The sequence below is a fragment of the Carcharhinus amblyrhynchos genome, chromosome 6 (genome assembly GCF_965287045.1).
Source record: "Carcharhinus amblyrhynchos chromosome 6, sCarAmb.v2.hapA, whole genome shotgun sequence".
Classification (NCBI taxonomy): Eukaryota; Metazoa; Chordata; class Chondrichthyes; order Carcharhiniformes; family Carcharhinidae; genus Carcharhinus; species Carcharhinus amblyrhynchos.
Genome location: NC_137329.1, coordinates 36,819,203 through 36,834,127, shown reverse-complemented (window position 1 = coordinate 36,834,127; position 14,925 = coordinate 36,819,203). Strand labels below are relative to the sequence as shown.

At 40.0% G+C, this 14,925-nt stretch overlaps 1 protein-coding gene across 1 annotated transcript in view; it reads left to right on the top strand.

Moving 5' to 3' along the window:
• The window catches only part of sbf2 (SET binding factor 2), a 598,480-nt gene that overhangs the window by 268,914 nt on the left and 314,641 nt on the right, over positions 1-14,925 (top strand). The window contains exon 6 of the mRNA XM_080190221.1: positions 739-844. Within this exon, the coding sequence (XP_080046347.1) occupies positions 739-844 (106 nt within the window). The remainder of the gene's footprint in view (positions 1-738; positions 845-14,925) is intronic.

The following is a 14,925-nucleotide window of genomic DNA, read 5'->3' as shown; positions in this document are numbered from 1 at the left end:
TGCCTTGCTGCAAGCTCGGGAATTCCCCCTCTACACCTTTCTGCCTCTCCAACTCATACTCCTCCTCTCTGCAAAATCTACCTCTATGACCAAACTTCTGGTGTGTGTAGCTTGGTGTCATACTTTATTATGTGAAGCTGTTGTGCAGCCACTTCGGATGTTTTGTTATGTAATGTACTGTGCAAATAAATATATATAGTCTTGAATAGAACACAAGATGACACCAAACCTGTGTATTATCCTAAATGATGGAGCACCTGGGGTTTTATTTCAGTAAGTTACTGCATATTGCTTAGTTAGGTGCAGTTCTATGATGATCGTAGAAGGCCAACAAGCTTCAGAAAATTCTGAACAAATCTGTTTGCTTTGGTTTAATTGTTACATTAGTAAAGTTATTCCAGCTTGAGATGGCTAGCATTAATATTTGAGAGGATTAATAAACACAGCTTCTCACAAATACATGAAACAATGACAGGTTTTAAACAATTTGAATATTTATTGAATTGGCTTAATATTGATCTTTTAATACATCTCATCGTCTGATTTATTTGCTCTTCTCACTGCTACCCAAACATTGTTGTCCTTGAAATCAAGTGTGTAACCCCAAGTATTATTACTCTAACGTATATCAATGAATAATGCTGAACTGATTCCATTTTGACCCAGTTAGCGACTCATTTTTCTTATTTAATTGAGAAAAATCATTATTTTGGTTGTATCTTTTACTTTTTCCTACAGAAACTGTTTTCATTGGGAGCAGGAGATAGACAATTGATTCAAACTCCTTTGTATGATGGTCTTCCTGTGACGAGCACAAGTGTGGCTCTTCTTTTTCAACAGCTGGGTAGGTCTGGATTATTAATGCATCTCCTAATGTTTTGACAATTATTCCAACCTAAATTTGATAATATGCATTGTGCACATATTGACTACACTTTTATGTTAGGTGCCCAAAAAGACCGCTAACATTTAAAAAAAAAATAAATTCAGACTTCCAATTGATAGCCGAAAGAATGACACAAGATTTTGTGTTTCGAAAACTGTTGCTAATAAACAAAGAACAGTATTGACCCGTCTACAACACAGAATTTTCTCTTCTAACTTTTAACCGATGAAAAACCCACTTCACAGCTGTACTTTACACTGTAGTTATTTGCTTATCTTGAACCTACTTCAAAATTATTCTTTGCTCCTGCAGATTAACTTTTGTTGCTTTCTTTTCCCAGCTTGGTAACTTACAACCCAGAAATGTTTTTCATGGTGAGGGTTTTTCCTGGTGATTCTTCTTCTAGTGCAAGCTAGGTGATTCTAGCAGATGTCTTGTGTTCGAGTTATCAGGGACATTGTAGAAACCCCTGTCCATGGCAACATAAACCACATGGGCATTGTATCCAGGTAGAAATGTTGAATAGTTATCTTGGAGAATATTTACACCTTGTTATTTACACTGCAGCAAGGATGAAGAAATAATTAATAACTTATTCAATTTTATGGTGAGCTAAAACTGTACATGGTAATTAATATATACAACCCCAAGTCAGGTATGAAACAAAAAACTGATGTCATCAATTTATCTTCGCTTTCAAGTTGCTGGTTTCTCACCTCTCTTTCTCTTCCTCCCAACCACTCTACACACATTTGTTTTCCCCCATCTCCTAATGCTGTCTCCTCTCTCACTATCTCCCCCTTGGATTGTCGCTCGCCACATCCCCACGACTTATGGTGCTCACAATGTGCTTTTGTCCCCCTTCCATTCAAATCTCCTCTCCCAGACTTGTGCCTTTGCTTGTGCCCCTGGCCTTCACTTGTTTATACTTGGGGCCCATTGCATGACTGTGCTTGAGCACACAACCACTTAGCTGCCTGTCCACACCCTTGTCCTTTCATCTATATATTGTCTATAAAATAATTTATAAATTAAAGGATAAAACTTGCTTATTACTTCCTGGTTTGTTACTTGAGACACCTTAAGTGAGATTAACTGCTTAGCCTGTTTGATGTAATCACTGTTGCTGGATGATGGCAATCATGTTGGCACCAGAATCAAATTAATATCAGGAAAGGTGAAATCCATGCCACACATTTTTCTAGTTTTTTGTTCATGGGATGTTGACTTTCCTGTCTAGGCCAGTATTTATTGTCCATCCCTAATTGCTCTTGTGAAGCTGGTGGTGTGCTGTCTTCCTGAACCTCTGCAGTCCATGTGTTGTATGTACACCTGATGTGGGAATGCCGGCGTTGGACTGGCGTAAACACAGTAAAAAGTCTGACAACACCAGGTTTTAGTCCAACCGATTTATTTGATAATACTCACAAGCTTTCGAGGGGACTGCCTCTTCGTCAGGTGAATGGAGAGTTCTGGCCTCAGACAGAGCATATAAAGCACAGACAGTTTAGAGATTACTGAATAGAATGTGAATCCTTACACCTAACCTGCTGTTCAAGACCTGAAGTGGCTGACAATGTGAGTGGAAGGAGCACTGATCACAGGTTACAGAGATGTGTATTGTCTCCAGACAGTACAGTAAGTGAGGTTTTGCAAACCCAGGCAAGTCACGAGGGTTACAGATAGTGCGACATGAACCCAAGATCCCTGTTGAGACTGTCCTCATGTGTGCGGAACTTGGCTATCAGTCTCTGTTCAGCGACTCTCTCTATTGTACGTACACCCTCAGTGCTGTTAGGGAGGGAGTTCCTGGATTTTTACCCCAGCGACAGTGAAGGAGCAATAATGTATTTCCAAGTGAGCATGATGAGTGGCATTGATAGTACACTTTGGTAGTGTTCCCATGCGTCTGCTGCTTTTGTCCTTCGAGGTGGTAGTGGTCGTGAGTTTAGATGGTGATAATGGTGAATTTGATTGTGGTGATGCCATTGAATGCCAAGGAATGATAAGTAGATTCTGTCTTGTTGGAGATGGTCATTGTCTGGTACTTGTATGCAAATGTTCCTGCCACTTTTCACCCCCGCATGGATATTGTCCAGATTTTGCTGTATTTAGCCATGTACTGCTTCAGTATCTGAGGAGCTTTGAATGGAGCTGAACATTGTGCAACTGTCAATCATCAGTGAGAATTTCCAATTCTGACTTCATGATGAAAGGAAAGTCATTGATGAAGCAGCTGATAATGGTTGTCTTGCTTTTTATATACAGGATATAGTGGGTAGATGCCACTGTTGTAGCTGTTCTGGAATAGCTTGGCCAGGGATGCAGCAAGTTTTTAGTCTTTGTCTATATTCTTTTGCCACCTCTTTGTGTCTTTTTCACAGTTTCCTATGCAACTTGTATATATTGCACTCAGTCACCTCATGAGTCATTGATAGAAATTATAAATAGTCATAGCCCACAGACTGATCCTTGCAGGATCCCCCCAGTTACACCCTACTACCTGAAAATTATCATTTATTTCTTCTGACTTTTACACAATTCTCAATCAATCATAATGGATTACTCCCAATCCACTAATATTGCTTAATAACCCCGTTTTGTTCCATCCTATCTTTTTTTTTTACACACTCTCATACATCATATCTGCTGGTTCCTCTTTTTCTATCCTGTAAGTTACAACCGCAGAAACTCTCATTCCTTTGTGAAACACTATTTTTCTTTTGTAAGCCTTTGTTGGCTTTGCCCAAATATAATATTTCTCGGATCTGCTTTCTTGTCCCTATTAAGATTCTAACATTTGTGATGATACTGTGTCTTTAAGAAATGTATTTTAGTCACGTTTCTAGCAGTCCGTTTCATTTTATTGGTGCTGTTCTGTCTATGACTAGCATCCTGTGTTTGTTACTGTAGTAGCATAATTGCTTCTTCATTGCTAGAATATTGGTTTTAATCTGAACTACTGTTGTTCCCCTGGACTTGTGCAGAGTGGGGCTTGATTGGGATGATTGGCAGGTATGGTCATTTAATGGGGTGGAGCTAGGCTTACATAGATGCTACTTTTGAGTTGAGAGAGAGGAGTGCTATCTGAGAGTGGATCTTTCCCTGAGAGTTACTGTTTTGGAAGCTGCAGAGAGAGAGAGGTATCCTTTTCTTTCTCTGAAATCAGGAAACTGGGAGCTGACAGAAACTTCTCAAAATACCTTATCATTTCCAATCTGGCCTTTAACAGTTTTCCATACTGATGATGTTAGGAGAACATGCCTACAGTTACTGGTTTATCCCATCTTGCCTCCCTGAAGCAGTTGGACTGGCATTAAAAAAAACTGGCTCATTATCTTTTCCAGAAGCACATTTGACCCCCTTATTTGATTCGTGGTTCAAGTTCCAGATCAACATGGTTGATTTTCAAATGTTCTCTGAAGGTATACATATGAATCTTTGAGAAGGTTGAAGAAGGCTAATCACCAACATCTTAGGACAATTAGGAATGGGTAATAAATGAAGCCTTGCCAATTGTGCTCTGGTCCCAATAATGAGCAGATGAAAAAAACTGAGAGTGCAAATAAGATTGGCAGAACAACTGAGTGGAGTTTGGCTGGGAATAAAGCATTTCTGTGCTCTGGACAGTTGAAAACCTACATGTTGCTTAATGTTTTGTTTCTTAGATTTAAAATTTATGAATTGTGAAGTATATTAAATTAATTAGGAAGTATAATTTTTCATGTGTAAATTCAAAATTTTGCAGGGAACATATCCTATGACTGCTAGTGAAATTTCAACATTTGTATGAAAAGCATGAAATGATTTATTAGGAAGATCATTTAGGAAGAGTGTACATAATCTACAGTTGCTGTCAACAGTTTTGACTTGGAATGGTTTTGAAACCCCAACTTGCAATTGGGGTTCTTTTGTTTCAATGATCCTTTTTTCAGTAACAGATTTTTTGAAAACACTTCTAAAATGCAGAATGAACTGCTCAGTTCCCAAAAATACAGTTCATTGAATTTTAAAATATTTTTGGAAAGTAACCTCTTAAAACTGCAGAAGCAACAAGAAGGGTGCAGAATTAGCTTTACATTTTGACCTGAAACATCCAATTGGATGTAAGTTCATGAAAGTGGTACACGAGACGGAAAATGCATTCATTTCCACAGCTTTGATGTGTAGTGAAATGTTTAAATGTCCTTTATTGGTCAACAAAGAGAAAAAGATGAGGTACTTACTTAATACTGGAAAATAGCCTCGTTTTAACAGCATCATAAAGCAATCCCAGGAAAAGACTGTGAGTCATGCAGATTTGGGTGCCTTACAGCTTTTGTAGTTAGGCCCAATATATTGCAGTAAAAATGTCAGTTGCACTTCATAAAAATATTCTATGAAGGGGGCAATAAGTTATTTATGGTATCTCGTTCCAGTGTTCCTGTTTCTCATTTTGTGCTGAAATTAGAGTTTTTGGGGGAAATATTTGTAACTTGGAGATGCAGCAATTTTATTGGTGCTATAAAGAAAAGGAAAAGCTTACAAAGGGGATGTCATTACCTCAGGGTGTTCCAAAGCACTTTCTAATCAATGTATTAGTTTGGAAGTGTAAAAACTGGAATTAAAAAAATTAATAGATTAGGAAGCCTTCAGAAACACAATTATAACAAGTTTTTAACAGACTTAATGAACGTCAAATAGTTTGTAAAATAAAAAATCTTAAAAGGCACAGCATTGTAATGGTTTGGAATTCCCTTATAATTTGTAGTTCAACAGCAGCACAAGAACTGTGTTCTGTTAATCTTCTGAGAAACTTTATATGTAAATGGCTTAAGTCAGTTTTACACTTAAATTTTCACCTTGCAATTTTTCTTGTTTTTTGCATTGCGCCCCAAATCTCGACCATTAAAATTCAATTCATGCAAAAATTCACTTACTATTAAATTTTTCTGATATTTTGTAGCATTAAATATTTCTTAAAATTTCTCCACATTGGGATCTGCATTGGGAACAGATATCAATGTATTTGAAAACATTTTATGGGATTTAAATCAACTGCATTAAAATAGCAAAGCTTCTCCAGTGATGGCACTTAATATGCATATGGTAGTTTGAAGGCTTCAAACTTAAATTTTCGTAACATCAAGTTGGTAAATGAGGACTGAAAGAAGGAAGATGCCTATGTTATACTCTTCCAAAAAGCTTCAATTGATTACGCTGATTTTTGTTTATGGCTTTTATGCTTCAGTGTATGCCAATTAAGTCCTCAGGAAATTTCAGCATAAATTGCCATCGGTAAAGTTGGTGTAGTTTAATTCAGCATAATTTTGCCATCAGTCTGTTCAAGGAATTTGTGGCCAAATGTATCTGTGACAGGAGCTCTTTGAATTGATGCCATCTGCTGGTTTCTGAGTATGTTGCAATGAAAAATGTGATTCAAAATTAGCTGAAACATAGTGGGGTGATTTTTCCAGTCCTGTTAGCTGTAGGTACAAATCCTGTTTGGCTGCTTAATCTGGCAAAAGGCTAAAAACTGGATTTGTGTTGGCAGAAACGCGAAGTGATCTAGCTGGACACTTTCTGCTGGCCTTATCTGGATATTGCTCAAAAAGATGCGAGAATCTGATTTGAATACATTGTAATCTCATTAGAGTCCAGCTTCAAGCAATCTTCCTGCCCACCAACAGGATGTCAAGTAGATGCCAATTACTACTGGCCCTTAAAAGCTGTGACTAGTACCACGGACTCCAAGAGGTGAGTATCCCACTCCACTTAGTTCCAGGATATGTAAGATAAAAGCAGCCAGATGCTGAGGTGGGGCTGAGGTTTGAGGGGTTCTGGCCGGACTGGAGAGGCCAGGTCTGGGGGATAGCAGAGGATCTGTGCAGCCTGAAGCCTGCTTTCTCCTCAGGTTTAACATCCCATAAAAGTGCACAACACAGCTGCAGCCTGTCAGACCCAAGATGCTGTCACAGGATGGAGCCATTCTGCAGATTGTCTTTTAGAGAAGCATTTCACAGCCTTTGTGTGGTTTCATTCTTGCCATCTGCCTGCCTTGATCCCATTGCAGTTGTTTGTTTACGTTCGATTGCACACCCCATTAACTTTTTTGAGCCACTGTGGTTTAGCTAGCTACTGTCTGCTTCATAGGACGTATTGAAATTGTTTGTTCATATAGCATTACTCTCTAGAATGTCCTTGATTGCACACCTGGGGTTTGCCTCAACTTAGTTTTCTTTTTAATTGCTTTTTTCACCTCCGTCTCGAATGTGACAGAATTCTGAACTATTCAAGCAGCTTTCTTTTCAATGGCTTTTTTCCAGTCTCAATTATGATAAAGCTCTGTAGCTTGCCTGATAGGTTCTTTCCCTCTAGCAGTTGGTTCCACCCAGACATTAAAGTGCAAAGATTCTTGAATGGTGATCTTTTCACAGTAAGAAGTCTCGCAGCACCAGGTTAAAGTCCAACAAGTTTATTTCGTAGCACAAGTCACAAGCTTTTGGAGCAAGGCCCCTTTGTCAGGTGAATGGGAGTTCTGTTCACAAATAGGGCATACATAGATACAAACTCAATTTACAAGATAATGGTTGGAATGCGAGTCTTCACAGGTAATCAAGACTTAAAGGTACAGACAGTGTGAGCTGAGAGAGAGTTAAGCACAGGTTAAGGAGATGTGTATTGTCTCCAGCCAGGACAGGTAGTGAGATTTTGCAAGCCCAGGCAAGTTGTAGGGGTTACAGATAGTGTGACATGAACCCAAGATCCCAGTTGAGGCCATTCTCATGTGTGTGGAACTTGGCTATCCAGTTTTTGCTCAGCAATTCTGCGTTGTCATGTGTCATGAAGGCTGCCTTGGAGAACGCTTACTCTAAGATCAGAGGTTGAATGCACTTGACTACTGAAGTGTTCTCCAGCAAGAAGAGAACACTTCTGCCTGGTGATTTTCGAGCAGTGTTCCTTCATCCGTTGTTGTAGTGCCTGCATGGTCTCCAACATACCATGCCTCGGGACATCCTTTTCTGCAGTGTATCAGGTAGACAACGTTGGCCGAGTTGCAAGAGTATGTACCGTGTACCTGGTGGATGGTGTTCTTATGTGAGATGATGGCATCTGTATCAATGATCCGGCACATCTTGCAGAGGTTGCTATGGCAGGGTTTTGTGGTGTCATGGTCACTGTTCTCCTGAAGGCTGGGTAGTTTGCTGTGTGTGTTTGAGGTTGTGTGGTTGTTTGAAGACAAGAAGAGGGGAGATGTTCACCTTCATCGATGACATGTTGAAGGCTCCAAAGAAGATGTCGCAGATCCTCTGCGCTGGGGAAGTACTGGACGATGAAGGGTACACTGTCCACTGTGTCCTGTGTTTGTCTTCTGAGGAGGCCAGTCAGGTTTTTCACTACGGCACTTTGGAACTGTCGATCAATGAGTTGAACACTATATCCTGTTCTTATGAGGGCATCTTACAGCGCCTGGAGGTGTCTGTAACGATCCTCCTCATCTGAGCAGACCTGTACATTGGGGAGACCATGCAGACCTTACGACAATGGAAAATCTTCGTCCATTTCACCCATTGACATCTTAATTTTAGTGTAAACCCAGAATGCACATCAGAAGTGGAGACAGCCTGCTGCCTTCTGCACCCTGTAGCCTGAGGTACGCTTGGTGGGTATCCTCTGGAGGAACTCGGCAGACTGTCAGGTGTCACCATGTTCTGTCACTGCCCCTCAGATGCACAGGTGTTAGGAAGGGGCATTCAGAAGTGCTGCAGTCAGTCAGAATGTTCTTGATGGAAGGCCCAGGGAAGAGCTCCAGCCCTTCTTCCTCCCTCGGGGTGCTTATGGGTCCTACTGTAGGCAGCTGAAGTGAGCAACAGAAGCCTCTGCTTCTCCTGGCTCCATTGTCTTGCTCCAGGCTTTCCACTCTGGTCATCAACCTTGCAGTGTTGACCTGAATGCCACATAATGCCAGCAACATCTCCTGAAGGCATTGGGACTCCTTCAGTTGGCCTTGCAGTTGCAGGAGTGTTGCTGGCAATCCCGCCTGGATTTTCCAGCTGTGCCTTTAAATATCCAACAGCTTGAGTAGAAACCTTTCCAGAGCCATGGAATCTGGCTGCAGGCCAGCTGAGATCAGACCAGGAGGACCAGAGAGGCCAGCTAAGATGCAGAAGACCTCCAGCTGCCAATCCCTGGGACATTATTGCCTTTATCTGATGTGCATCAGCAACTGTGCAGTGCTCACCAGATAGTGACCCAGGAGCTTGTCTGCTAAGATCACCCGCCGATATGTATTTCTCTGGTGGGTGGTGCAGGTCCTGGATATGATGTCTCTTTGTTGTTTTCCTCAGAGCTTTCCTCTACCTGCTGTCGAGGGTTGCAGGGGAGGTTGTAATTCTGGATGGCCCACCCTAAGCAATTGGTAATCCTGCAGGGCCTGGGCAATTTTCAATACACTTGAGACAGGTCATTTGGAGTTATATGCAATGGATCCACACTCCTTTGACACAACTCAAGCTAGCTGTCTGTCATGGCTTGCTCCTGGCCCTCCCCTGTGATCTCCATTGCCGTTTCCTCATAAAGGGTGAAGGGTCCTAAGTCAGGCATACCCCCACCTGTCTTTTCCCTCTTCTTTTTAATATAGATTATCTTCACCTGCATAGTACATTGTGAGCCAGACCCCTGGCAGGTTGGGGGTCTACGGCACAAGGCATATGTTGGCACCTGTACCAGGCAAGAAGGGTTTGTGATGAGTGTAAGGATGTTCTGAGGAAGATGCTGGGAGGTTGGGAGGTTGCAAGTTAGCAGCGAATGAATTGGTGACATTCCAGGGTGATGCCAGGAGGAAATAGGTGAGAACTCATCCTTGCAGCTCGTAGGAGGTCATTCATTTTCTTGCAGCATTGAAAGCTTGTCACGATGCTGACACTGACTGCAGTTGACTCTGTATCCCAGGCATTGGATATGATGCCTCTTTGGTGTATTCCTCAGAGCTTTCCTCTGAGGTGCTGTCGAGGGTTGCAGGGGAGGTTGTAATTCTGGATGGCCCAGCTTAAGCAGATAGTAATCCTGCAGGGCCTGGGCAATTTACAACACAGGTCATTTGGAGTTATATGCAATGGATCCACACTCCTTTGACACAACCCAAGCTAGCTGTCTGTCATGGCTTGCTCTTGGCCCTCCTGTGTGATCGCCATTGCCATTTCCTCAAAGGGTCAAGAGCCTTAAGTCAGGCATTCCCCCGCCTGTCCTTTCCCTCTCCCTTTTAATATAGGCTATCCCATTACTTTGAGGATTCAATCCAACACAGGTAAAGGGTGCCCAACCTTCTCTCCACTGCGTCCATAAAGCTATTTAGGTTGTCTTTCAAGAATTGAGGAGCTTGTTTCTGCACTGCCATCCTCCTGGCTTGACTGGCAGTGAGTGATGAGGGATCATTTTAATGCAGTCCTCCCTTGTTAGCAGTGCACAGCTGAGCCCCAGGTTGGGCAGATCAGACACTTGGGGACTCTGGCTTGGTGTATTTCTTGTGGAGACTCATTTATTGTACGGTGGGTAGGATCACGGTTGGGGTCGTTCTGCCTGAACCAGCGGGAATTGCACCGGCTTTAGCATGTGAAATGACTGTAATTTTTTTTGGAAATTTTCCATTCAAAGTTTATTGCTCACAACATGTAATGAATCTCTGTATGAAAGTTGGCACGTGAATTCCAATCCCAACTGACAATGACACTTTTGCTACTAATAAAATTGAGCATATCCATTTTTGATATCGTCGACAGGGAAAGCCATGGTACCCTTGGAAATTCAAGTCGTTAGAATGTATTTTCATCTTATAGGCAAAAAAGGATTTGATGGGAGCTGAAATCATGAAAATAATAAAATGAAGCAACATATGCAAGAGACTTCTTGGAGAATGACAATACGTCTGTTATCCTACATAGAGTCTGGTTAAATATCTTGAATTGTGCACTTTAACAATTCTTTTGACAAGATGCTTAAATTTCTTGTTAATATTAATTTCTCTGTTTTACTCTCCGGGGGACAGTGTTCACTTTAGCTTCTGTTTTCCTTTTGCTATGCTTGTAGAATCTTTTATGGTCTGTTTGTATTTCTGGCTAGTTGTTTCTCATATTTCAATTTCTCCCTCATCTTTTGGTTTCTAAAATTATCCCACTTTTCTAGCCTGCCAGTAATCCTTGCAGCATTTTATACCTGTTTTCTCAACTTGATACCATCTTTAACTTCCTTTGTTAGCAGCAGATGGTGCAGCTTTCTCATAGAATCTTTCTCCATGGATTACATCTTGGTGAATTATGAAGTATCAGCTAAAATTCCTGCTACTGCTTCCCAACCTTTTCACTTATTTTCCTGGTCCACTTTAACTCTGTATTCTTGTGATTTACCTTTATGTAAGTTTAACTGCTCCCACCAGTGACTTCTTACCATTGCTCTTTTTTACTTCCATCCCAACTGATGCTACATCTTGATCCTTTGATGTCATCCTTTTCCAACCTCCTGTCAAATAATTTGATTATTCAGGCCCCAACTGTGCTCACTTTTGCAACTTTGTCTGTGCAATGACTAGCATATTCGTTTGTTTCTAATTGTGCTATTAATTCATCCATCTTGTTATGAATGCTGTGCGCATTCATATCAAAAGCCTTTAATTCTGTCTTTCACCTTGTGAATTGCTCCTCTAACTTGCCCATATCCACAAAACATTAGATACTCTAATATTTTTATGCTTTTGGGTTCAAAGCATTTGTCTGATCTCTCTAAGTGATAATGACTTTTGATGTAAAAAAAAAAGGCTTTGCCTGACTTACCTGTGCAATCGTTAGAGGCATGAATGAAAGCATCACTTGAATTGATTTTAAAAGCAATTAAATATGATTGTTTAATAGAAACACTCAGTGAGAGACTCTTTGCAAACTTCATGCCATAGCAATATTCCTAATGATTAATACCTTCACAAGGGTGAGAGTTACCAACACAAAAATATTCCATCTTGTATCTGATATCATATGCAGATAGAAAGATCATTTTATAACACTTGTACTCATTTGTTGTTTCGCCAAAATTGTCAGAAACAAAATGTTCTTGTAATGCACTGTTGGAATCAAAAATGCGTGTGTCTTCGAGAAGTGCAAATTCAGTGCTGAGAGCAAAATGATTTAAAACTTATTCATCTGAGCTAATTGCTTGAATAAAATGATACAACATGCATGTTCCATGTGCTTTGAAACTTAATTTTTGGTTTATGTAATGCTAACTTTACATGTTGTATTTTAACAAGTTTGTTCAGTAGTTAGTACATTGGTAAATGTCTATTTCAGTATTTAGTACATTAGTAAAAGACTGATAATAAAACATAACATAATTTAAGAGTGAAATTGGGTTTATTCAGGGTTTTAATGCAGAATGTTTCAGATTAATATAGCAATAGAGTGGGTGCTCCACAAATCAAAATCTGGAGAAGTATTTGTTCTAATTCAGCATGATTTGAGCTATGCAAAAGTGTAATTATTATTTTTTAGAAATGTTTCTTGAAGTCCAGGCAAAAAGAAATTAGTATTTTAATTCATGTTAAATTAAAATATGAAGCATTCCCATAAATGTAAAACTTGCTCTTTCTGTTGTAAGACTACTTCTCTGATATGAAGTTGTAAATAAATTAGAACTTTGGTAAAACTGAAGGTGTCTTTTTACAGTATTTGCGATCTGTTGCCATTTTTCAAGTAGTATCAAACAGTGCTGTTGTCCTGCATGATTATGAAATGAGCTTCAAATCTCAATTACTATCAATTGCCATGATAACCTAAATCCTCTATTACAACATTGTTTTCATTTTTGCTTATTCCCTCTCATGATGAAACGCTTATGTCTGTTTTATTAACTGTATCTCAACCTGATCTTTTGAATATCCTCCTCCTAACATGCCTAATCTTAAAATTTTGAAAATAAAATTGTGTTCATCAGCAAATCTTTTTAGTAATTGAATTGGACGGTTTTGCACTTATTAAAAACTATTTCATGTTATCAGTCATTGCTGTTGAAGCCATAGAGTCGTCGTATAACAGAGGATGGTCATTTGCCCCATCGAGTCCATGCTAGCTCTCGTTGGAGCAATTCAATTGGTCCTATTCCTGCATTCTAATTATGTGGCCTTGCAAGTTATTCCTGCATTCTAATTCTGCAGCCTTGCGAGTTTGTTTTCTTGTGTGCTCATCCAATTTCCTTTTGAAACTCATAGTTTATATTTCTCACCACCACCATAGGCAGAGAGGGTTCCAGATCACTGTTACTTGCTGTATTTCAAAAAAATTCTTCCTCACACCTCTAACTCTGACCAAAACTTGAAACCATCAGATAATGAGGATGGTTTTTTCGTTATATTGTTTAAACCTGTTATAATCTTTCATACCTCTATCAAATCTTCAAATCTTTTGAAATTTTACCCTGTATTTAAATATATCAGACAAAGCAGTGGTCTAGCTATGCTCGTGGAAAAGACCACTGTCAACCATCACCTTGTCTTAAAAATCATTTACCAGAATTCTCCTTTTTGCAATGGAAAGCCATGTGAAGGATAGTCCCGGAGTCAGTCTTGATTGTCTTTGTCTTTTGTTTAAAGAGTTAAACATAAGACGCATACACTTATAAACCAATCACACCACTGTTTCAATAATCAATGATCTTATCTAGAGTGTTATTCCCATCCTGTACTAGATTATCACAGAAAGATGTTATATCCAAAGGGGAGACAAAGCAGTAGATTGATCAGTTGATCTGTTGGGCATTGAGATGAGACCAGATGCTAGTTTTAATATCTCTGACAAAGGGTCATCTAGACTCGAAGCATTGGCTCTATTCTCTCCCCACAGATGCTGTCAGATATGCTGAGGTTTTCCATCATTTTCTGTTTTTGTTTGTGTCAGTTTTAATACGTTTGAGTTAATCACCATGAAACACCTAAAGTCAAGAGTTTTAAGAGCATATAAAACTGTTTCCAAAAATAACTGCTTTATAATGTTCCATGTCAAGTTTCATTTGTACCTTTTTTTTCTAGAAGGCTTACTCAACAGCATAGGCTGTTAAATGGCTCACTCAAGCTAGTTTAACTGTAATCACAGTTCTGTTTGGTGACTTTTTGTATGTCATCAATATATTCTCATCAACAACCCTAAAGCAAGTAGTATTTTACCTTTGCATTCATCCTCACCACTTAGTGAATCACTGACACAAATGAACCTGTTCAACAAACTGTTGAATGCAAGCACTGTCTAGCTAGAACAGAGTAAGAAGTCTCTCAACACCAGGTTAAAGTCCAACCAGTTTATTGGGTAGTAATCCCACAAGCTTTCGGAAATGGTGTTCCTTCGTCAGGTGTGTGGAAGGTTCCTTCTGGAAGCTTGTGGGATTACTATCAAATAAACTGGTTGGACTTTAACCTGGTGTTGAGACTTCTTACTGTGTTTACCCCAGTCCAACGCCGGCATCTTTACATCATAGCTAGAACAGCACAGTTGAATGAGTTCATGACAAATGCATCCATCAAAATCTAACAAATGAATTTGTTCAGATTCATCATTATCTTCATCTTCTGCCTCAATTCTCTGTGTTATGTGAGAGAACCCTGCTTCTCTGCTTTGGGCAGTTAATCATTTAATAGTACTTTGTCTTGTCACATCTGAAGCACTTGTTAGTTGTTCCTTGAACATTCCTGGGATTCATTTGTCTATTACTGCTGTTCCAATTCTGCCTATTGCTGTTGTAGACAGATTTGCTCACTGTTCTTTCATCCCCAGAAAGGACAGTAGGACTAGGGGGCACAGCCTCAAGATAAAGGAGGGGGGCGGTTTAGAACGGAGTTGAGGAGGAACTTCTTCACTCAAAGGGTGGTGAATCTCTGGAATTCTCTGCCCGTTGAAGTGGTGGAGGCTGCCTCGCTAAATATTTTTAAGACGCGGGTTGATGGGTTTTTGATAAGAGAGGGGATTAAGGGTTATGGGGAGAGGGCGGGAATGTGGAACTGAGCCACGACAGATCAGCCATGATTT